Source organism: Manis javanica, chromosome 10 (genome assembly GCF_040802235.1).
Source record: "Manis javanica isolate MJ-LG chromosome 10, MJ_LKY, whole genome shotgun sequence".
NCBI classification, from domain to species: domain Eukaryota; kingdom Metazoa; phylum Chordata; class Mammalia; order Pholidota; family Manidae; genus Manis; species Manis javanica.
The window spans coordinates 114,720,980-114,745,309 of record NC_133165.1 but is presented as its reverse complement, the minus strand read 5'-3'; the positions used below and the strand labels follow the sequence as shown (position 1 = coordinate 114,745,309).

The following is a 24,330-nucleotide window of genomic DNA, read 5'->3' as shown; positions in this document are numbered from 1 at the left end:
AGCTTGAAATGTTTAGCTTTGTGTTCAGAATTTCTGACTCCCCCAAGTTTTCTATGGGTTCTGAAGACAGAAGGCCCAGAAGCACTGTAAGGCATGTGGTGCCTGGTAGTGAGCTGAAAAGAAGTGAGGGAAAGGGGGAGACCCCACCCATACTTTGAGCAGGACCAGAGGGGTCCCCTGGGCTGGGGGGTTGGAGGAGGCTGGTGAGGGATGGCCCTTGAGGGGTGGGAGAGACACAGGTGGGTGGGGGTCCCATGGAAAGTGCAGACTCCTCATCTCCAAGGGGTCAGGCCTTACATCACCTGCATTGGAGCTCCACTGTGGTGGGCACGGCCACCTGCCAACCTGTCCACCCACGGGGACATGCCCCTCTTGGTGGCCTGGGGCTGTGTGAGATCCTCCAGAAGGAGAATAGGGGTTCCTACAGAGGGTGGGATGTGGGAGGGACGTCGAAGAGGCCAGCCTTTGTGAGACCTTCCCCGATGATAAGCAGTAAGGTCCTAGGAGTGTAAGGGTCAATGGCCAGAGATGAGGTGAGGTCAACAGGAGCCCAGCTGTCCAGAAGGTCAAGGTCAGAGCTGTGCAGAGTCACTGAAGACCTACAAGTTGAGACATTATGGGGTCACAGCTGCATTTTTAAAGTGTTCTGAGGGCTCTGTGGAAAATGGATAGGAGGGGAGAGACCCTAGGCTAGGAGCCCACCTCCTCACGCTCTTGCATGCAATGAGGCCTGAGCTGGGATTAGGGAGGGGGTGTGGAGATCAGTGGATGAACCCAAGAGGGCCTCAGGACCCAGCCCGCAGCTCTGAGCTCCCTCCCTGGGGGTGGGGGTGCAGCTGCAAGGAGGAGGGCTGGGTGGCCCCTGGCTGGGCCATGTAGCAATCCAGGTCATTTATTAATTCAATAAACATTCGTGGAAGGCCTACTATGTGCCAGGTAAGGTCTGAACAAAATAGGTGTGACCTTGGACTCATTTGGAGATTGAGGTCTGGTGGGAACATAGATATAAGACATGAAAACACATCAACAGACCGCATAAGGTGATTGCAAATTGTGAACGCCAACATTCACATTATTGTGTTCATAACAGGACTAGAATTCACATCAGGGAAAAGGAAAAGAGAAGGGATAGAGTGGGAAAAGACTAGAGAGCCAGGAGAGAGAATGTGGGGGCAGGGATACCTCTGTGGGATCTCTGTAGGAAAGCCCACTGAGCTCCCATCACGTGCCAGGTTCTGTGCCCAGTGCTGGAACGAGTTCTTGCCAGTGGAGAGACAGATTTGTAAAAAATGGTTTATCTCTGTAAAGTATGTACCCTGACATAGTCATTCTCAAAGAGTCTCGGGAACATGAAGGAGAGCGTGAATTTGTGCTTCAGGTATTTTGAGAACATTTCCCGAATAAGTGGACATTCAAGCTGGGCCACAGAAAGTGGGCAGGCAGGATATGTGACAATGTAATGAGTGTCAGACTTACCCTCCTTCCGTAAACCAGCCTGTGACAGGACAAAGTCCACAAGGCAGCTGTTTCTGGGCACTGCATAGCAGGTGGAGCAGGGCTGTGGTTCTTCGGGGAACCACAGAGGCCAGCTCCCTGCTCCCCCACCTTTTAGCCTGGAGGCATCTTCCAAGCTGGTACAGCAGGGAGAGTCCCACCTAAGGGCCTTTTTGGGTGAAAGGAACAGACATTGGAACTTGGGGCTGTCATGGAGGCTAGAATTTGCAGAGCAGGTCACTAAAGAGGGGCCAAGGGTCTAGAAAGGGGCCCCAGAAATTGGGGTGGGCGTTCCCTGTGTCTTTGGGTGAACACTTAAGGGGATTTTGCAGGGCAAGATTCCATGAGGCCTGGCAGAGAATAACTGCTGGGGTGCTGGAGGGCACAGTGCTGGCAGACGTTGGCATACCAACCAGCCAGAGTAGAGCCACCTCACCTAATACCCTGGGCATTCATCTGAGGCTCAGGAAAGGTAACACTTGAGCTCTTGGGTAAGGACTATTCCAGACCCTTCCTGGCAAAGCCTGAAACCAAGGCTTGAGAGAATCAAGGGGAAACATGAATAAATTAAATATCTTCCAGAACAAAGCCCTGAGCTTTTTCAAGGGAAAGAAAACAATCCAGATGGCCAAATGCAGGGCAGTCGTGATGCCCAGCGCATAATACAAAATTATGTAGACAGGTAAATGGACAAAAAAACTGTGGTCTTTTCATAATGCAGAATCACTCAGCAATAAAAAGGAGGTATGGACACATGCATGACGAGTCTCCAAGTTCTATGCCCACAAGGGAGCCAGATGCAGAATAATACATACATAAGAGAGTCCATTATACGAAGGTCTAGGGCAGGCAAAACTGACCTCTGGGGAGAGAGGTCAGCATGGCATAACCCCTGGGCTGGGTCAGGGATCGACTGACAAGGGGCATGAGAACATTGCATTTGAACAGGTCTTTGGCTTAGTCAGGTGTATTTATTTGTTAGAGACAATTATACTCAACATCTGTGAAAATGTAAATTATACCTCAGCCGTAAACTGAAGTGGACATTAAACACTTGCCAGGTGAAGTAAGGGTTTCTGGTAGGTGAGGATCACTGGCATGGAAGCTTCAGGGGGAATGGATCTGTCCACGGAAAACGGAATTACCTTCTTGGGCTGGATGGAACCTCCCATTTTAGACAAGGAAACGGAGAAGGAGATATGCGTTGTTCACAGCTGTGCAATTTGTCACTGGCAAAGCTGGGACTCACATTTAGGGTGTGTGCGTGTGCAGGTGGGACAGGAGAGGCTGTGAATCTGTGGGGGTGATAATTATTGAAGAAAAGAGCAATTCACTTTGATCTGTGTTCATGCCACTCAAACATGCTACTGTATTAAAATAACTTTAAATCAAATAGACAGAACTTCACCCCAGCCATTACCCCCAAAGAACCAACTCTGGTGTTTGCCCCCCAACACCGCCCTCCCCCTGCCCACCTCCCATGAGCAATAACCAGAATCACGTGTTTGCCCCAGGGCCTGTGCTGACCTCTTCACCTAACTTAGGTGGTGGTGATTATCCCGCCCACAGAGGAGGGCTTGCTGCACAGTGCGGGGTGTGGGGGTGAGGGTGGGGGGTGTGCACCTTGCCTGCAGTCTCACAGGCAGAGGTGGCCATCAGGGGATGGTGTGCCACTGGGATCTGAGCCCTGGTTGCACTCGCTTCTCCTGCTACCTGGAACACTGTATCCCTGAATATTTATGGGGTGGAGGTTCCTTTTCATTCAGGTCTCAAATAAAAGGTCAGGGAAAACTTGACCATTGCATCTAAAGTGCTCACCTCCATCTCCCGCACTTCCTGGCGCAACCCCGTTCAGTGTCTTCAGGACACTTGTCTTATTAAATTATCCTGTTTACCGTGTATAGATAAAATGAAGGTTCCTGTGGCCAGGATTCTCACCTGGCCCTGATTGGCGAGCTCACTACACATGTGTGGGCAATACATTGTTATTAGTCTATATAAAGAGCCCTGCCCGGTCCTCCAGGCGACATGGTGGCACAGCTGCAAGGCTGCAGGAGAGCAGAGCAGAGGCTGGAGTGGTGGCAGCCCCAAGGGCAGAGGCAGACACCGGCTTGCTGTGTGCAGACTCGCTCTGAGTGGACAGGATTCTAGTGACTGACCTGCCACCGTGGGAATAAAGTTGGGTATAAACCCTTCCACCCCAAGAACATTCTACTGTCATTTCTTTGGTCACGTTGAATCCATAGTGAACTTGCCAGGGCTGAAACCCACTGGCAAGACACTGTATGTGTTTATTCTCTGCTTTCTCTTAGAGATGGAGATGGAGGTGAGCACTTTAGATGCAATGGTCAAGTTTTCCCTGACCTTTTATTTGAGACCTGAATGAAAAGGAACCTCCACCCCATAAATATTCATAGGTCCCAAGAAGGAAGGGGTTTTGCTTCTGCTGGCGGAGCACCTGCTGGGTCCTGGGCCCCGTGTGCGCACTCTGCCACCCTGCCCGGTTCATCCTCACTTCCCTGCCTGCTCTCAGACTCAGAGCAGGAGGATCTCTGGCATGCCAACCACCTGGGTTTGCCACCAAGCTGTAGAAAGAGCCTCACCAGGCGACTGGCTCTGCTGTCTAGATTCCTGCTGGAAAGGAGAGCTGGCTCTGCCCAGCTTTCCTAAACAAGGGCCAAGAGGTCGCTGTCCCTGGAAATGAAACTGCTGCTCCTGGCAGAGATCAGTGAGGGGGTGACAAGAGGGGGCTCTGGGGGCAGCCTTCAAGCTGTGGCTCTGCCATTATTAGCTGAGTGAGTGGCTTCCCCCTTCTGCATCTCCATGTCCCCATGGGTCAAGCAGGGGTAATGATGGTATCTCCTTCAGAGGGTGGAGAGGGTCAAGTGAGAAGCTTTTGGCAGCCTGGCACACAGGAAGTGTCTACCAAAACGTGCCTGGGCTCATGCTGCCAAACACCTATGCTAACAAGGCATCAGTCCTTGGGACCATTCCTCACCTTCTGCTATTCTGTATCACCCCTAAATCAGTGGGGTCCCTGGGCCCTTGGGCATCCACTGAAAGGTCCTCGGAAGAGTTGCCATAACCGTGACACCATCCTCTAGTTGCATTGCTGCAGTGGCCACGGCTGGGGCCTTGTTGCTTTCTTCATTCATTCACCTACATGCCAACACCATTCACAGCCTGGGACCCGTCAGCCCATGGAAGGGACGATGGACACCAGGCTACAGTGGCCACCCCACCCAGGGCACTGCAGGCGACAGTCAGCAAGTGAGGGCGGCTCATCTCTCTGCTGCTTTTCATATCATTTCTGTCTAATTCTTTCCTTGCATGAATTTACATGTATGACAGCTGCACTTTGCTGTGTTATGTTCCTAATTTGCAGAAATGCAACAGTGGCCTAGACGTGGTTCCTTACCCCACGAAAATGTGGTCCAAACAGCAGGAAGATGACAAGGCAAACCAGCATGGGAAGTGGCCGTGCAGGTCCTGGGGAGGCGGCGATTTTGCACAGGCAGCCGAAAGCCAGAAGCACCGATTACAATGTGAGGTGAAATATCTGAAGAATCGATTTCATTGTACGGGTGGACTCTTGTTACCAGGGGTTGGGACATGATCACTTATGAAACGTAGTCGAACGGCAGCCTGAAGCTGAAGAAGATTTTACTTCTTAAAAAAAATTAAGAAAAGTAGGGATCCCTCTGGTGAAGCAATAGGGTTTTTCAGAACAAGCACAAAACCAGACCTGCCAGGGCAAAATTGGGTAATTTTACTAATAAAGGCTGAAATGAGACAAAAACTACATTATTCGCCACTGCCCGCTCTGTAGCAACAGTGGAGGAAGCGAAGTTACTGTTTCTCAATAACCATAGAGTTAATGCCAAATATCATGTTCCGTCAGAAAAGGCAAAAGACCTCTGGGCAGGTTCCTCTATCAGATGATGCTTTGGGATACCGCCCAAGGCCAGGATGCACAAGATGTGACTCCTGTTTGTGCCTCGCCAGCAGACCTTTCTCCAGGAAGACCTCTGCTGCGGAGGGGATGAATCAGCTCCTGGCGGGACTGGTGCAAACGATGGTGGTTTTGGAGAAAGGCCAGTGACCAACGCCTGCATTCACTGAGCACAAGCTCAGACAGGCACTATAAGCACTTTACGAGAATCAAGCAACCCTTATTTTTATTTATTTATTTTGTATTACGTTCACCTATTTATTTAATAAGAGATACTTTTATTATCCACATTTTACAGTTGGCAAGCCCAAGGCCCATGTTGGTGAGCTGGCTTGCTCAAAATGTCACAGCTAGAGAGCAGCGGGGCGGCGCATGCCGACACGGGTCTGCACACACTCCTGCCATGCTGATCGGCCTGGGCCAGAATGTGGGCGGCAGGTCACTTCCCCCCTTTAACTACTGAAAGCCCACATTTCAGGAAAAGAGGTTTTCCATGAAGTTAAATTATTTTCTGGAGCCACGATGTGGACTGGAAAACGTGCATTAGAATCAGTTCTGACACGGCACTGATTGTGGAATAAGAAACTGCCCGTGGGTACCTTCTATTCATAGCACAGATGAGCTGTCTAGCCGTGCCTGACCCTGTGTCACTGTTGAAGGAAAGATCGCTGGTAATCAACACGACCAAGCAGAGCTCCTGAGCTGGCAGCTTTCAACCCTCCATGAAACTCATATTGGAGTTTCGGAAAGAGAACAGAGAGGATTCTTTTCTTGACATGGATAAAGCGAACAAATGCCATCCCTAGGATCGCAGGTGTCTCATGCAAGTATCTTGAGGATGTCTTTAGTATCTATTTAGTGTCACGAAGACCCCTGATTTGTCACTTCAGGACAGAAAAGCCACAGGTACTTGAAAAAGATCAAGCATAGTGGGAACTGTTGGAAAAGGAAATTGAGGATTAGACACATTTAAAAGATCACATACACTAGCTGTAATAGAATGGGAAATATTTCCAGAATTGAATGCAGGGGAAAAAGTGGGTTAGGATCCCTTCTCTGTTATCTTCTGCCCTGCAACACTCCATGTGGAGGCTAAGTGGCAGTATCTGTTTTCTGTGAGATTTATATTAGGTGATTAATATATGTTATAATTATTAGATTAGGTTTTAACCTATGTGTGTATATAAATAAACAAACAAAATTTATTATATAATATATAATTAATTATATAATAGATTACAGTTGGCAAGCCCAGGGCCCATGTTGGTGAGCTGGCTCGCTCCAAGTTAAATTATTATTCTCTTTATAAATCCTGCCCATGCTTGACTCCAGTCTTCGTAATTATTAGAAAGAGCCGTCGTGGGCTTCCTGCTATTGTCAAGCCCAGTTGCCGTGAGTGGGGATTTCCTAGCTCGGCAGCAGTAATGAGTTAGGAAAGGAAGATGAATCTACAACTCGGTCTCTCCATTCTGTAGAAATTCAGCCACCACTGTAGAAATTTAGAATGACTTTACGTCTCAAATTTGCAGGAACTGATCTTTATTATTATTAACTTTTAAAGCATTGCCTTCACTTGACTTGTTTTTAAAAAGGATGATGCTTTTGAGAAAACAACCCCCTAAATTGTGGGAGCTGGGGGATCTGCTCCCTTTTCTCCTTCTGCGGAGCCCTCTCTGTGTGGGGCCCCAGCCCTGGGACCAGAGGGGGGCAGTGGTCCCCAGATCTCACCACTGCACGACTGGCACCAACACCAGTCTGCAAGTCATACTTGATGCTTTCCTCTTGTCTTCTTTTCCTAATCCCTCACCCCGTCGTGGGGACTTCACCTCCGCAGGGTCTGGGGGCTGACATCTCCCTGCCTGCCCCTGCTGCCTCCCTCCAGAGCCCCATCTCTTCCCTGTGCCAGCCAAACTGCATGTTCTCAGAGCACGCTCCGGGTCCCCCCAGCCATGGCCCTTCACAGCCCGAGGGGCTTCAAGGCTCAGAAGTGGGGAGACATAGGGGCGCTGGAGGCTGGGCATCAGCAGTGGCCTGCCTGAGCCTGCCTGAGGCAGGAGGAAGAGGTGGCCGGCACCAGAAGGTGCTGCTGTTGTCCTCATTCTGCAGGTGCAGGGGTCCAGGGAGGCCACTGGCTTGCTCAGGGTCACACACTGTTACACCTAGCCGCTCATCTGGTCTGCTGCACCCTCTGAGACCGGGCTCCAGTCCGGAGGGCTGAAGGATTACCCCGCTGGGAGCACCCACACCCTGGGGCTGATGGGCTATTAATCCCCACCTCCCTCACCCCTCCTGTGGGGTCACTGGGCGCATGTTCTAAAGTGGCTACATGGTCCCCCAGTGTCCCTGGGCATTGTGACGTTGGAGCTCTCAGCCTTGGCCCCTCCATGCAGAACATAAACCCATTTACCTAGAATGGGTTCCTCAACACCAAGCCACCCCACAGCTGAACTGCTGTCATTGTCCCCTTTGCCCAGTGCTGTCCCTTTGGATATGTGGGGCAAGGACCCAGGGGGCTGGCACCTTTGGGTGTCCATTCACTGTCTATGTCAGTGATCAACTGTCCGACTCTTAAAAACGGCTTGCAGTGTCTACACTGGCTGAACCTGTTAGGCTGGAGTTGATCTTGATCAGTGTGCAGGGTGTTTCTGAAGAGTTAAACTAAGATATTTCCCACTTATTCTAAGGTGTTCCATGCTGGGAAAAACAGCTAGGACCACACACCCTTGCCTAAGGCTAAATTGAGCTCTTAAGGTTTTTATTTGGTGTGAATTTTGATTTAAAGGTAATCGTTAAGTAGTTCATTTAGTGGTGAATTGAGAGGCGGTGCATGGACATGGGACTGGTGCAGGGTGCGTGGACAGACGCCACCGTGTGCCACCTCCCTGGCCCACAGGCTCATTGTCACTGTCATTCCCTTAGTTGGAATCCCCAAGTCTTCTATTTCCTAAGCTAGCCCTGCCTATTGCCCGCCTTGCACAATGTCTGCTGCCCTGGGCCCTTCCTGTGGTTCTAGAACATACCAAGGCCATCCCCCTCTTAGGGCATTTGCACCTGCTGCTCTCTCTGCCCGGAATGTTCTTGCCTCTTCTTCGCATCACTGACTCCTTACTGTTCTTCTCGTTGGCACATCACCTCCTCAGAGGCCGTCCCTCGCAGTCCGACCTAAGTGACCTCTCAGGCATTCCCGATGACACCACCTGACACCTGGAACTGTCCGGAATCACCTTGGCTATGCATTTGTTCCTTTGTGTGTTGCCTGCCCTACCTCCACTGGGTGTTAAACTGTGAGAGCAGAACATCTGTCCGTCTTGTGCATCTGTCCAGGTCAAGAACACTGGTGGGTGTTTCTAGGTCCACAGTCCACGTGTTGAGGAATCTACCTGTTTGGGAAGTGTCCGGCCTGCCAGCAATCCCCTATCCCTCCCCCGAGGGTAGCTCTGTCAGGAAGGCTTCAGTGGTGTGGGGCTGTTGCCGCCCCCCCAAACCCCCTGCCCACCTGCCTGAGCAGAAAGAGTACCTGGGATACATCCTGAGTGGTTCCAGCTGCTTCCATGACCCAGCTCCTGACCCCTGGCATGTTCCCATGAGAATCCTCAGCACCCTCTTCTGACTCAGTCCCTAGTGGTGTTGCCTTGGTCCCTGGATTTGCAGACTGACCCCTGCCCATAGGGTTGTCCTGGGGCTTTATAGCTTACACACTGCATTATCCGTTTCTCCATCCTTCCACACACCCTCAGCCTTCTTCCCCCAAAGCGTACAAATTCTATTTTGTATGAATAGATGGCCTAAGATGGCCCCAAGCCTATGGTGCACCATTGAGCTGATAACAGTTTTTCAGTAAACTATCAAACACCATTGTAAATGCAAGATCACAAAGAAAACCAACAGCCCCCCCACCCCGGCACGTGCATACCCCCATCCACACAATTCCATCACCATTTCTTGTTTTCTATCTGCTCGCCCTCAGAATTTAAGTCTAAATTCTGGATTGCACTTGGCTGTTGCTGTGGTCCGTAACAGCTTGCTGTTGTTTTCCAAGCCCGTGTTTGTGATCGGACCTTTTCTGCACTTTCAGCATGAGTGGTGAGGATCTAAACTGCACTGAGGAGTCCTGGGGTTTGGGATGGGAGCGGGAGTTTCATTTTTCTTCCTAACTGAATTGCGTATCACTGGAAGCTAAACAGCTTCTTCTAAAAGGCAGCCACAAGGTGTAGGCAGGGATGTTTGGCTCCTGAGTGGTACTTCTTTTGACAAATGAATTGGTCACCAGAAACTCTCTAACCTCTGGAACTTTCAGAATCTATTCCAAGTGATTTGGCAACGTCACCTGGCTTTAATGCACTGGCAGGTGTGTGACAAGAATGGGATGCACAGAATTAACTTGTTTTTGGTCTGTCATTGCAGCTCAGGAATAAACACAGAATTTGGGGAATGTATTTGGGATGGTCTGACATAAAATATAATGTAAGCAGTAAGGGCAAAATTCATTTCAGGGGTAAGTACTTCGAGGCAGAGACAAATATTATCTTGAACAACTGAAACTGAAGCTTTTCTGCAGATCCACAGGATGGCCAATGAAGAGACGGGCCATGAGCAAAAAGATGCTGAGATAGAGTCATTATTTTTCCAGAATCTTCACTCCCTGCTCCCCATCTTTGCGGGTGAGGATACCTCACCTTACTGATGCAGGGCCTGATCATGTGACTTGCTTTGGCTCTGGTGGGTGATAGTAATTCTCTGCCCCTTGACCTTAAGCTTGGCTATGTGACTTGTTTTGGCAAATGGGTATTAATGGATGTGCTGTAGCAAAGGTTTGGATGTGCTTGTGAAGTGGGCTTACCATGTGGGGCTTCAGCCATTCCACAACAAGTCCTCCCTTGGGCAGCTGCTGCCTTTTAGCTGGCACCCCTGATTGAGCACAGGTGGAGCACGCCTGGATTCCACCTGCAGCTTCGAGTCAAGCCTGGTCCATCCCTTGTCAGCTGACTTCCAACCAATCACAGGCCCATGAGAGAAAATAAATGATTAGTGTTTTAAGCCGCTGAGTTTTGGGGTAGTTTGTTACACAACATTATTGTGACTACAGCTGACTGATACAGATACTGACATGGCTTCTAATATAAGCCTCAAATTCGAAGACGTGAGAGAAACCCACCCATGTGCAAGCTTTGACTTGTGATTGAGCTGCTGACCATGCAGAGAAGTCTGTATCAGGCTTTATTGCTATACAGATGATTCACGATTTTTCAAGATAACATGGGGGACCGATTAGGAGAGGATGTCTGATTTCAATGTTTCATCATCTTGACTTATTGTAATATTGTGATTTATAGTAAGAAATATTTGGTTTTCATCCCAGTTCCTGGCATAGAACCCCTTAAGCCCTTGGAATTTCCTAAATGATAAGAGCGATAAAGGGGAAATAAGTGTCTTTAGTTGTTGGTAAGAAAACCCTTTCAAGCACACTGGACTTTGTGCTGATGAGGACTTTTGGAAGGCCCTAAAGAATGTGGACTGGTTGCCAGGGAAGCAACTGTGTGATTAGGGGGCAGGAACTTTCAGCCCCTCTCACCGCCTCTGACTCCCAGGGAGAAGAGAGGGGCTGGGGGATGAGTGAATCACCAATGGCCAATGATTAATCAATTGTGCCTATTTAATGAAACCATAAAAATTCCCAAAGTATGGGATTTGGAGAGTTTCCAGGTTGCTGAGCCCATGGAGGTGCTGGGAGGGCAGTGCATCCAGACAGGGCATGGAAGCTCCCCACCCCTTCCCCATACCTGCCCTGTGCCTCTCGTCTATCTGGCTGTTGCTGAGTTGTATACTCTATAATACACTAGTAATCTAGTAAGTAAACTGTTTTCCTGAGTTCTGCGGGCTGCCTTCACAAATTATCCACCCAGAGGAGGGATTGTGGGAACCCTCGATTTATAGCCACTTGGTCAGAAGCACAGGTGACAGCCTGGGACATGTGACTAATGTCTCAAGTGGAAGTGGTCTTAGGGGACTGAGTCTAACACTGTGGGTCCCCTGGTAGACGGTGTCGGAACCGAGTTGCCTGCAGGACATCCAGACAGCACCTACCAAGACCTGGAGAACTGCTGGTGCGGGGAAGGAAACAGACAATTTTTACTTTCACTTATTTAAAAAAAAGTGAAATCAGATATGCACATGTAAGTTAAAAATTAAATGCCTATGGTGCTACCGACGTCTACAGGTTAAGTGAAGTGACATGGATAGGCAGACACCCAAGCAGGGCTGAGGTCACAGCTTGGGCCTCTGCCATGAGGTCACCCCTGAGCAGGATGACTGACTCATCACGATTTTAAAACAGAAAGTCCCACAGCCCAGAAAGCCCCTCAGGTCTGGGGAAAGTGGGGCATTGGTCACCCCATGCCCACTTCACACAGCAAGATGCCATCAATAAGCCAAGAGGAGGGGCCTCGGAAGCAGTCGGCCTTGCTGACACCTTGGCTTGAGGCTTCCAGCCTCCAGACAGTGGGACCATCACTTTCTGTTGTCACGTCCATCCGTCTGTGGCACTTCATTATGGCAGCGCAGCAAACCAGTGCCACCAGGAATGTGGGAGCTGAGATCTGCCACAAGTTGCACCACCTCCCTGCTCACACCTGGATCTCTGCTTCTCCCCCAAGACCCTGGAGAAAGAACGTGCCCCTGGGTGAGGCCAGAGCCTCCCCATTGGCCTCTAGATCCTTCTGCTGAGGTCCTTCCACTCCAGGTTCCCTTTCAGCCACTCTACCATCTTCCTCTTACTGCATCCGTTTCCCCAGCCCCCACCCCTGCTGCCCTTTTACGAGCATACTTTCGGCAACAGGTGCCCACACTCGCTGTCCCCGATCCAATCTCTCTCCTCCGTTTTCTCTCCCTGCCCAGGCTCTCTTCTCTTTATTTAAACTTTGTGTTGTGAAATGTGATGCACATGCGCACAGGTCCACCAAACGTGAGCGTGTACTTTACTAAATGACCGGGAAGGGAAACATCTGTGCATGACCGCCCAGGCCAAGAACCGCTCTGTTGCCAGGCAGACAGTGTGTCTCCTCCTTATGACGAGCCCTCTCCCCACCTCGAGGTGACGTTTATCCTGAAGTTTGTGGCAACAATTGTGACATTTTTCTTGGCACATTTGCTACCAATATCTGTACCTTTAAGAAATACAATTTAGTTTTCCCTGGTTTTGAACTTTATATAAAGAGATTATACAGTTTATGTTGTTTTGTGTCTTCTTTTACTCATTGTGACCCTTGTAGGAGTTGCATGTTTTCATTGCTCTGCAGCAGTGGTTCTCAAAGTGGGGTCCCCAGACCAGCAGTAGCAGGTTTGTCTGAGGCCATGCAAATTCTTGGGTTCCCCCCAAAGCTACTGAATGAATCATAAACTCTGGGTGTGGGTTCAGTCCTTCCAGGTGATTCTGATGTATGCTACAACTTGAGAAACTTTGCTCTATATTATTCTACTTTATTTTTCCGGCCTCCTGGGGCATTGCTGCGATTTCCAGGTTTTTGCTATTATAAAACATCACCTCTCTGCACAGTGTTACACACAGGTTTCCCAGGGCACTTGTGCACACAATTTATGGGTGGGACTTTGGCCCTGGTCATTTTCACCTTTCCGAATTCATGCCAAATAGTTCTCCGAATAGAGTGATATAAGCCTGGAGCAAGCAGAAAACGAAAGCCATACTCAGCCCCAGGTAAACCAGGAAAGTTCAATACCAGAAACAACTTACAACAGCGTCCTGAGAAAAAGCAATGTTTTCACTAAATTTAAAAACCTTTGGAGCACAGATGCACTTGGGATTGATTGCAGCAAACATGTCATTCATAGCTGTATCTCAGTAATCATTGACATTTTATCAAAGTAGAAAGCTACAGTTGTCAATGTTTACAGATGATATACACAGAGAAATTGGGTCACCAACATTTTAGTGACAAAGTTCCTGTGGAATATGATGAAAACAGATTTCATCTCCTGGTGGGTCCTTCCTGCCTTTGCTGTAGTCATTAATCAGACCCACAAAACGCTGGAGTCCTTGAAAGTGAACTTTGTACATCAGCTTAATGCCCTAGAGTGGAATAGAACTTTCTGTAAAGGAGTCCTCTAAATATTTGTTGCACTGTGTTCAAAATCCATTGGAAATCTTTCATCACGATATTCATTAAGTGGGTGCCAAGAATTTTGAGCTTTAAAACTTTAGCAAATTGTAATTATTAGAAACAATTCTTGCCAATGGGGAAACACTGAAATTCATCCGTACAAAAGCACAAATTAGATGCTTTTAGATTAGATGCTGAGAGCTCCAATGGTGTCTGAGGTCTAATTTTCAAATTCCATAATTGTTCTTGGAATATCTCAACATGTGGGAAGAATCTTTTGATGAGATTCCTAGTTTTAATTGGATAAATTATATTCTGTACTAGAATGGAAAGAAACCAAGAAGGCCTACAATTTTGCAGCACAAAAATTTGATGAAACATTCAAAAAGATAATACATGAGTTTCGAGGGGGATAAGTTTTGGCTTATGCAAATATTTGTCATAAAATGGTACCCTGAATGGAGTCGAAATGACTGAACCTGTAGATACATTTGAACTGGAATGTTTACACATTTCAATTAAAAAACAGAATTGAGAAAATCCTCCATTTACTAGAGTTTTTCTGAACTTATCTTACAGTTATCTTAGTACCTGTAGGAGGAATCTTTTCTCAATTAAAATAAAGTCTACAAACAAGAGTTAATTGCAAATGTCAACAGATTTAAATTTATAACCACAGAATGCAATTTTGAGTGAGACTACAAGTGATTTTAAGACAAAATGAATACACAAAAACTTACTGAAGAAAAGAAGTGTTCTTTAGGAAAAATCAGTGACAGGGCCATGATTATAGGTCTAGCAGTACAATAAATGAATCTGTTGGGCCATAAATAATGTTTCAGAAAATGCATTATTTTAATTATCCTTAGCAACTTGTTTGGCTCTCAAAAGTGTCCCAGTTTGAATGGTGATCCTGCCCACGTGAGGACTTGGTTGACCACCTTACCTCTTCCCTGAAGCCAATTCTTGGCTTCTGAGGTTCCAAAGTGTCCTTCTACCCTTTGGGCCACTCTGCAGCAGTCCCCTCCCCGTTTTCTAGACCCTCTAATGGTTTCTAGACCCTCTAAGGCACAATGCTTGAGCCTCTTTCTGTTTACACTATTTTCTTAGCTTTCCATACCATCAATCTACTAGTGACCTCCCAGTGGATCCTCCCTCAGAACTCCAGAATCAGAGCCAGAGCCAGCCTGACATTCCCCTTTAAGGTACCAAAGGAGCCTCATTTTGATTTTTAGGCTCATTTTTGGATAAAGACGGTCTTTTTTTCTCTGTGTACCAAGCCCCCTCCTAGTCAGAGCCCTCCGTCTCCCCGGGTCTCACAGTTCGGGGCTGCTTCGGTGATGCGTGGTCTGTGGTACAGAAACTTGTTTTATATTCCTGCTGGTGGCCCTCTGGGTCTGCTTGTCAACAGGGGGCAGGAGATAAATGATATTGGGTTTTCTCGCTTGTCCTGAGGCCACACCTTCACAGAAGCTGTTGCCCCATAAAATGGTTGAAGCAGATTTTCCAGCCTCCTTTCTGACATATGGGTGACCCCTCTATTCCCCGGTTTCAAATAGGAAGCTAGCCTCTGTTCTAGTCTCAGGTCCCCCTTACACTTTGGGACCCAGAGCCCAGTAGGCCCAAAGCTTTGTCAATACTCAGCAGTTTGTGTTTCTGGACCACAGTGGACTTTCTCTTGTTTTTGAGCCCAGCTATATCTTTTCAATACCTTCTTTGTATAGTTTATCGTTGTTCTGTTTTCAGCAAAGAGGATCACCACCTCAGAGCATGAAGCATAACATCATCTGGATCAGAAGCCAAATACTCTGTCCAGTTTTGTTATTTTGAAAATTCTTTAAATTTTTATTTCAATCTATATTTTATGTGATGCCACTTTATAACCTGTTTCAAATAAGGTGAAATACAAATAATTTACATATTTCTTCAAATTTATATTGTACCAATTATGAAGTAAGGGTGAACCTTATATTCAATGCACCTGGGAATTTAAGACATATGGTATCAATCACACCTGGAATTGCAGCAGACCTTTCACTCATGTGGACGGAGTCCAGGAGCCTGGGGAGGTGCGGCCCTGGCACAAGAGGGCAGGGAAACTGATGGGGTGTCTCACAGGAGTGGACAGGGACTCTTGTGTGTTTGGAAGAAGGGGGAGGGGTAAGGGTACAGGCCAATTTCTGCACTTGAAGTTACTGACCTCAGCCAAGGTTAAGGCAGCTGCTGCCCACAGCTGACTTGGGAGATCTCATCGAGGCAGTTTAGGGAAATACAGTCTCTTTTCTATCTCCTCTTGCCTTGTGTCCTAGAAGTTTACACCTACACAGAAAAACTACCTTTTAGTACACTGGATACACACAACTGTGGGCCCAGCTGGACCACCTTTTCCATGTACTGACACTCTCATGCTCCAATTCCCACTTACAGAACTGAAAACTGTAAAGCTGTGAGTGAACCTGACTGTCCCAGACCTGCCTGAGGAGTGCCTGTGGCTACCAGGGGTTCCACCTCCTTGAAGATGGTGTCCTGGAAAAACTGGCATGGTGGGTGTCTTCTCTCCAGCCATGCCCCAGCCTGGAGTGGACCTCTTAAAAGTAGCTCAGAAAGGTCAAGTGGGAAAAGTATCCAGATCTTAAGTAAATGGCTCATACTCTTTGGCCCTGTAGTTGAACTCCTTGGCAATCACCCTGGATAACCTGGCAGAGAAAAAGGCTGGGATTTACATGGAAGTCTGGTTTATAAAACTTCCACATGGAAAATTAGATAAAGATCTATCAAAAGGGTTATGGTTAAATAAATTGTAGTACACTATTTCAGTGGAACACTGGGCAGTACTGAAAACCATGCCTTTGAAATATATTTACGGGAAAATGCTCAAAATTCAGTGTGCTATTAAGGTTACAAAATAGTCTGTAAGGTACAAAACTTATTTTGTAATGGAGCCTATCACAGAAAAATGACTTGACGTAGCTACAGAAATATTCCTATTTGTTCTCTCTAGATGGAGGGACTCTTGAGTGATTATTTTTTAAGACTTCTTTGACATCAAAATTTGCTACAGTGAATATATACTACATTGAACTGTAGTCAAATCATAACATGAAAATCAAGCCCCATTAAGAAAAATTACTACAAGTTATACAAAAAGAGCTTTGCTAGGAGTCTCAAGAATTTATGAGGAACGGAAGAAACGCCTCCATTACGGAAATAACAGGAACTCAGGTCATCACTGATTGGCTGCTGAGGAAGACGGGAGCAGTTGCTTGGAAGGCGGGGGATGCGCGCGCAACTTCCGGGGCGCGGCTTTGGCTGCCGCGCACGCGCGAGCGGGTAGTCTCCATGGCAACCAGCACGGTCCCTGCGCGGCCCGCCTGTTGCCGCCACCGCCGCCGCGCCGTTCCCGTCAGCAACCCTACCGCCCCGTGACACGACCTCCAACGCGACCCCGACGCCGGCCCCGGTCCGGCCTCCGCGCGCGTTCTTCCCGAGGCTGCCCGCGCCCGCCTCCCGCCGCCGCCACCTCGGCCTGACTGACCGGGAAGTAGTTCCGGCGGGTCGCCGCTGCCGTGACTCATCGGCCTGCCCGCGTCCCCGGCGGGCCATCTTGGTCCCGGCCGGTGCGGCAGACGGAGCCGCGGAGGAAGCCGCAGAGACCCAGGTACGCGCCCGCCGCCCGCCCCAGGCCCCAGCGCCGCCGCCGCAGGGGCACCCACCCTTTGTTTGGCCGCAGGTGGGCGCCAGGCCCAGCGCGGGGACGGGGCTTCGGCCCCGGCGCCCGCCTCGTCTCCCACTCTCAGTCCCTCCTACGCCGCGTCCCTTCCGCAGTCGAAACCTTGTTTATAATATTTTTTCATCCTCCAGGGCGCAGAACAAGTACACCCCCCGTGCCGCCCGCCTTGGCCTGGTGAGGTCGGCCGTGAAGGAGCCGCGTACGCGAGCAGGCACCCCACGGGCCCGCACCGCCTGCCTGCCCCGGCAGTGCTCACCCCTCGGCTCCGTCCGCCCTGCCTTGTTCGGGCTCAGCCTCCAAGTCCGCAGCCCCCCTCCCTGATTTCTGCGGAATCTACCCATTTTCAGCATCACAGGTGCTCAGGTTCTGGGGTTACCCAGACCCCCTTCTTTCACTCCATCAGTCTCAGCCTTTGGCTGACCTCTGGCCAACATGGTCCAACCCCAGACGTCAAAAGCTGAAAGCCCAGCCTCTGCATCTTCTACCAATGCCCAAATGGACGACGTCATTGACACCCTGACCTCCCTGCGCCTCACCAACTCTGCGCTAAGGCGGGAGGCCTCTACCCTGCGGGCAGAGAAGGCCAATCTTACCAACATGCTGGAGAGCGTGATGGCAGAGCTCACCTTACTGCGCACCAGGGCTCGGATTCCGGGGGCGCTGCAGATCACCCCACCTATCTCCGCGATTACCTCGAATGGGACCCGGCCCATGACCACGCCTCCAACCTCTCTGCCGGAGCCCTTTTCTGGAGACCCAGGCCAGCTGGCGGGTTTCCTGATGCAGATGGACAGGTTCATGATCTTCCAGGCCTCCCGCTTCCCAGGTGAGGCTGAGCGAGTGGCTTTCCTTGTGTCCCGGCTAACTGGGGAGGCGGAGAAGTGGGCGATCCCCCACATGCAACCTGACAGCCCCCTGCGAAACAACTACCAGGGATTCCTGGCAGAGTTGCGGAGAACCTACAAGTCTCCACTGCGGCACGCGCGGCGTGCCCAAATCAGGAAGACTGCAGCCTCCAATCGGGCGGTGCGGGAGCGGCAGGTGCTGGGCCGCCAGCTGGCCGCCTCGGGCTCGGGGCCCTGTCCTGTGCACCCCGCCTCCACTGGGACTAGCCCAGCTCCAGCCCTGCCCACCCGAGCACGGAACCTTTAGGAATCGGCCACCACCCTGGTGGCATCTGCAGCCACCCAGGTAGCACACACCCTTTGCTGCGCAGAAGAAATGTCCTTACAGCAGCATTGCCCTTGTTTGAAGACGTACCTTCCTGCCTCTTCCAGACCTGTTCCAGAAGGAGTTTTTCCTTGTCGCTCCTGGCGTCCTGATTCTACCTTGCTTCCTAGAGTTATGTGCTTGCTTTGTACCTGCCATGCATGTTTCCCCTCTTGCTTGCAACCCCAGGTCTTCCAGTGACCACAGCTCTGCTACTCTGTCCCACTGGCTCCACCACCTGCCCTGGACCCTAGGAGCTGCTCTCTCCCAGCCTGACGAGGTTCACAGATGGCCCTGCTCCACCTTCTGTAGGCCCCCATGGCACTTCCCTGCCGGGTTGCCCTGTTCTCAGTGCTGAGGTCACTGGTGACAAAAAGAAGCCACTTGGGCCAGGCTGGTGGCTTGATGTGGCACCTGGAGAGGGGAGTCTGGTTTCCTGCCCGTAGGTGATCACCAGCCCTACAAGGGCCCGGAGCAGCAGGCAGGGGCTTTGTTGCCGCTGTCGGTGGCCACGTGATCAATGCTGGGAGTGTAGTTCCAGCATTTCTGGGGGGTAGACGTCACTGCACAAGAATCCACAGTCAGCCTGCCCCGTTGTTGCCACTGGGAAAGACTGGTAACTCAGCTAAAGGGAGAAGCCCCCAGAGGATGCACTTCCATTAATGCCTGGCTTTAGCTGTCAGTGTTTTGATAGTGCAAGGAATTTTGGGGGTCTGGAGGCTGCCTGCTGCAGAAGGTTATTGTGACTTTGGACCCTGGGCAGTTCTCTCAAGGCATCACAGGCAGCATATTCACAGGCAGCATATCCATCAGGCTGTGAGGCAGACGCTGGGGGCACCCTCTGCTGCCCTGGACCCCAGTGGGAAGCACCACCAGGATAAGTGTGCAGTTACCCCCACTTGACTCCATGTCCCTTTGTGGGCCCATCTAGCTTGAGGCCCATTCCCTTCTCCATTCGGGTGATGTGTGGCCTTCACCTTAGTCCTTTCAGCCACCCACATCCCCTCTTAAGTCTCCAGGGCATCTGTGTAGCATGCACTCCCTGTGCCTGGCTGTCCCATTAGATGTCCAGCCTTTGTCCAAGAGCACATGGACTCAGAGCTGGAGACCACCTCCTCTGGCAGGCATCATTATTGCACTTGAGGATGGGGAGCATCTGCCTCTGGCCACCCCAGCCAGGGCCTTGGTGGCTTTTGTAAAGGAAAAGAGCTGCAGACTCTTGTTACTGATGTGGCAACAGTGCAGAGCTGGCACGTGTGTCCTCTTTCTTAGGGTCAGAGCAGTACCCTCAGTGGGGGGTTGTCTTGTGCTTCCTCACAGGGACTCCCAGAAATCACTTTCTAAATGAAACTTGGCCAAGCCTGTCAGACTGTGATGCTCCTGCCACATTCAATGCCAAATGCACTGCATTAACATGACCACCTGGACCATGTGGGACACAGGCTACCTTGGGTTTATCTGCCCCTGTTGTGAATTGTTCTGGCCTGACTGCAGAAGGACAGCTTCTGCACCCTCCCAAAGTCCTGTGTCTTAGATATCAGAGGTTGGGTCCTGGGGACCCTCCTCTTCCTAAGAGTTGTGATGATGGTGGGGAAAGTGCCTGCATTCCTTAAGCAACCATCGCCTTGCAAGGGTAGAGATACTCAGTGGTTGCTGGGGTTCGTGGACCACTGTGCCTGCTCATTGTAAACTCTTGTTAGCCCAGTTGCCCTGCTGAACAAATGCCTGGTTACAGGCTTCAGGCCCCCCCTGTATTCCAGCCAAGGCTGTTCAGGTGGGACCATGGTGCTCATTAAGCATGAATGGGAGGAGGATTAACAGTGGGGGCCACCATTCTGGGGGTTTGTGGACCACACTCTGCTTAGCTCTCCTGCCTGCCTGCCAGGGACAGGTGCCTGCAGATGATGGGGTACAGTGGTACCTGGGAAGTGAAGGCCTGCAGGTTTCCATGTGGCCCAGCCCAGCCAGGGTACGGGACCCAGCATGGGGGTAGGGCAGGAGCTCTGCCATCTCACCAACTGCTGGGTCTCCACAGGAGGTTTTTAGAAGCCCTACTATGTTTGCATTAGGCACTGTGTTTCACTTGTGCTGCTGCACACACCAGAGCCAGAGCTGTGTAGGCCGGGCTGGCCACGCTGCCTGTCGTGCCTGTGGCTGGCCCTTTGCATTCAGGTGGCCATGCTCATCAGCCTTGGCTGCTGCCCCAGCTTCATCTGGTTTGGTGATTTCCTTGTGTTTTGACTGCTGGTGCTTAGGTGCTTGTTTTCCGGCTTGGGGCTGGTGCTGTTGTACATCTGCCATCTTCCTGCAGCTCTGGAGCCTGGAATAGATAAGAGGCTCAGGGGTTGTCCCCATGTGAGACTCAGAAGATGCCCCATGTTGGGAGCCCCCTGTGGCTCCAGTGGAAGACACTAGTCCTCAGCTAAAGAGGATGAGACCCAAGCTCCTTACAGCCCAGAGCAAGACCACGTGACATGGGAGGGTCAAGCTGAAGGGGGATAGGGGAGCTGCTCTGTACATGTTTTGGGGTTATAGTTTCTCTAAATTTAAGAGAACAGGCATTGGTTTATAGAAGGGACAGGCAGTAGTGTTAAACAGTGCATGTGAGGTAAAGTTTGATGTTTCTGGTGGTAGTGACATTATTTGGACTATATTGTGACTGTGCATGATAACTCACCTGGTAAGTAAGCCTCATTGCATAACAGGGCATCATTTGAGATCAGTTTTAGAATAAGGAGTGACTTCTGGCCTATTGTGTAGTGTGACCCTGAGATTAATTTAATGTCCTAAAGCATTTTGGTGATTTCTAGGAAAAAGCAAGGCCTGCTGCATGGGTCCCAGGTAAGTGCATGAGGAGCGGGTGTGGAAGAGTGCAGAGCTGCCTCGTGAAGGTATGGGTGCACTTGCTGATGCCGGGGCTTCCGTTGTCGGGAACAGGACCACCCACCAGACCACCGTCCTGGAGATGGGCATTTACTTAGGTTACCTCGAGGGAGCAAGCCCTGCAGCTGTATAAAAGGACACTGCTGGGCCCACCCACTGGGAGTGGAGTTTTGAGTGGGAAGGGAGAAGAGGTCCTTGTGGGGGTCCCTTCCCTGTGGCAGCCAAGGCTGTAAGATTAAGGTCACCTCTGCTCGGGAAGCATTAGGGGTTTAGACACAAAGACACGAGAGATGGACTCTGGAGCTGGAAGCACAAGCTTGCCAGGGCAGGGAGCAGGTCAGGTGCGGGACGGTTCCTTCATCCGCTGTGAGTGTGGACAGAGCCGATGACTCCTCACCTCTTGGCGTTGCGGCATTGGGTCTGGTGGCGGTTGGCGCAGCCTGGACAGAGGAGATCCTTGCTGCGGCATCAATCCTTTCTGTAGACAGGTGACGATGCACTATATCTTCTCACTATCAAAGCAAGCCTTTACCTTAGAGACATACTGGAAAATACAATAGGAGAAAGAGAAAAAAATAAAACTAATATTTTGTTGTCTTCCCCTCCCCCCATGACAGTTTCTTTGCATTTTGATATAGCATAGTTGTGATAGTACTTCCTGTACTGATACAATATTGTGTAGCCATTTTCACTTGCATCACCAGCATTCCCTGTGTTACGACTAATTCCACTTTGAAATGGTGTGTACGCCTCTGTCCAGTAGGTGAGCAGTAGTGCCAGTGGTTGGTCACTGATGCCATCATGAATTTTTCACCATTAGAAATTGATGAATATCTTCACGCATAAAACTTTTTCCCAATGTCACGTTATTTCCTTAGGATAGATTCTCAGAGGTGGGATTATTGAATTAATATGAGAACCTTTGAGGCTGTTAGTACATGTTGACAAAATGGTTTCCAGAGATGTTTGTTACCATTTATACTGCCACCAGCAGGGATAAACGTGCCCATTTTGCCATTGCTGGGTGTTACCATCTGGCTAAATGTTTGCTAATCTGATAATGAAAAACAGCATTGTGTTTTAGTTTGCATTTCTTTGACTTCTAGCAAAGTTGAACATCCTTTCACATTAAGCAGTTGTATTTCCTCTTTTGTGGATTGTCAGTGTCCTTTGCTCTTCTTGGGTCTGATAAATTTGTATGAGCTTGTTATATATTAAAGATACTAACCTGTTGTGTGTCATGTTCGTGTGTGGGTATTGTCCTGAAATTTGACTTACAAATGGGTGATCCAGTCCCTCCCTGGGCACTGTGCCCGCTTAATTCTAACGTGAGGCAGCCGTGCATATTTGCCCCTGTTGTTCACAGCTGTATCATTGTACCTGTAACAGTGCCCAGCACATAGCAGGTACTCGAGAATGGATGAGCTGGGGACTCGTGGATGGGCACGGTGGGCCCTTTCCAAGCGCATACAGACCAAAAGCAGTTCTCAGGATCCCTTGGTGTCAGGGTCCCTTTGCTCCGTTAAAAGTCACTTAGGACATTAAATCATTTTAAGAGCTTTTGCTTTGGTAGGTTTTATCAGTATTCACCATATTATAAATTAAAATGGAGAATGTTTTAAAGAATTTTGAAAATAAACTCATTACATGACAACATAAATAGCTCACTTTCATGAAAACTATTTTCTGAAAAGTGCAAAAAGGGGCATTATGTTACATTTTTGCAAATTTCTGTAATGTCTGGCATAGTAGAACAGCTGGAGGCTCAGACCTGCCTCTGCACTTTATCTTTTACAAGATCGCATCTGATGAAGCCTCTGAAAAATTCCGCTCTGTGCTTGTGAGATAAGGAGAGCAGGAAAGGCACAGAGTATGTCGGCATTATTGCAAGAACAGTTTCATCTCTCCTCTGATAGGGTCTTGACCACCTGGAGAACCACTGGTCTAAGAAGAGGCAGCCTGCGAGTATCCCCATTAGAGCCTCTGCGAATGCTTTCAATGTTTTACACCAAGTTCTTTAAAATTCACCCTCTAGGATTAGTTTTATTTCTGGAATTTGGTAGGTAGTGGAAGGCGAGGCTCTAAATGGACCTTACCCGACATACTTGAACGAATGCCATGAGGTCATACACTGAATTCTTCCTCTCACTGATGTGCCGTTTCCTTCATTACATTTGAAAATCTTAACAGGGCCAACTTTTCTATTACCTGTTGATGCATATATTTTCCCCAGTCCCACCCTTTTAAAAATGATTTTGGTTTTATAATTTGTATTCCTTTCTAGTAGGGTTCTCCTTCATGTTTTCCTAGCTGCTCTCATCCAGGTTAATTTAAAACAATCCTAATTTTCCCCAAATTCTGGTACCAGGCTCCGAATTTGGAAAGGTGTAGTTGTTTTGGCAAGTTACGTGCAAGGAAACCCTGTAGGATGGGGTGGCCCCTTCCCTCCAGCAGAGGGCCTTGCCCCTGCGGTGTCCAGTACTTGCTTCTCTACAGCTGGTAGTCGGCTTGGGAATGGGGATAAATATCTGTGCTCCAACTGGCTAGCCTGCTGCCTAGTCAGCATCTGTTACGGAAAAGTCTGGAGTATGTGTAGTGCCTACTGGCTGGCCCCAGATAACTGGTCCTAAGGTTTATAAGGGTCTGGCCACCCATCCTGCTTGACGGTGAAGACATGCAGCTGCAACGCCCCCTTCCCTCGAGCCAACCCCACTGTGGGCCCAGGTTGAGGCTAGAGAGCAGGCGCCTGGGTCGGAACTGCACCTGCATCCTCTGTGACGGTGTGACCCTTGCTCTTGCCTTGATCACCTCTGTACCCAACCTGGTGGAATTCCATTCCTTGGCCCAGAAGATCTCCGGAGGAGTCCCCATCTCACTGAGTGGCGGCTCTATCTGCATTGCCCCCAGGCAAGGAACCTGGGCATCATCCTTGCCTTATCTCCATCTCC

At 49.6% G+C, this 24,330-nt stretch overlaps 1 protein-coding gene across 1 annotated transcript; it reads left to right on the top strand.

The window, feature by feature from the left end:
• The first annotated feature begins 16,873 nt into the window (after window positions 1-16,873).
• On the top strand, window positions 16,874-22,614 carry RTL6 (retrotransposon Gag like 6). Its single transcript, XM_037006799.2, has 2 exons — window positions 16,874-17,218; window positions 17,422-22,614. Exon 2 carries the CDS (start codon window positions 17,723-17,725, stop codon window positions 18,440-18,442), a length of 720 nt encoding a protein of 239 aa, XP_036862694.2. The 5' UTR covers window positions 16,874-17,218; window positions 17,422-17,722; the 3' UTR covers window positions 18,443-22,614.
• Window positions 22,615-24,330: the final 1,716 nt, after the last annotated feature.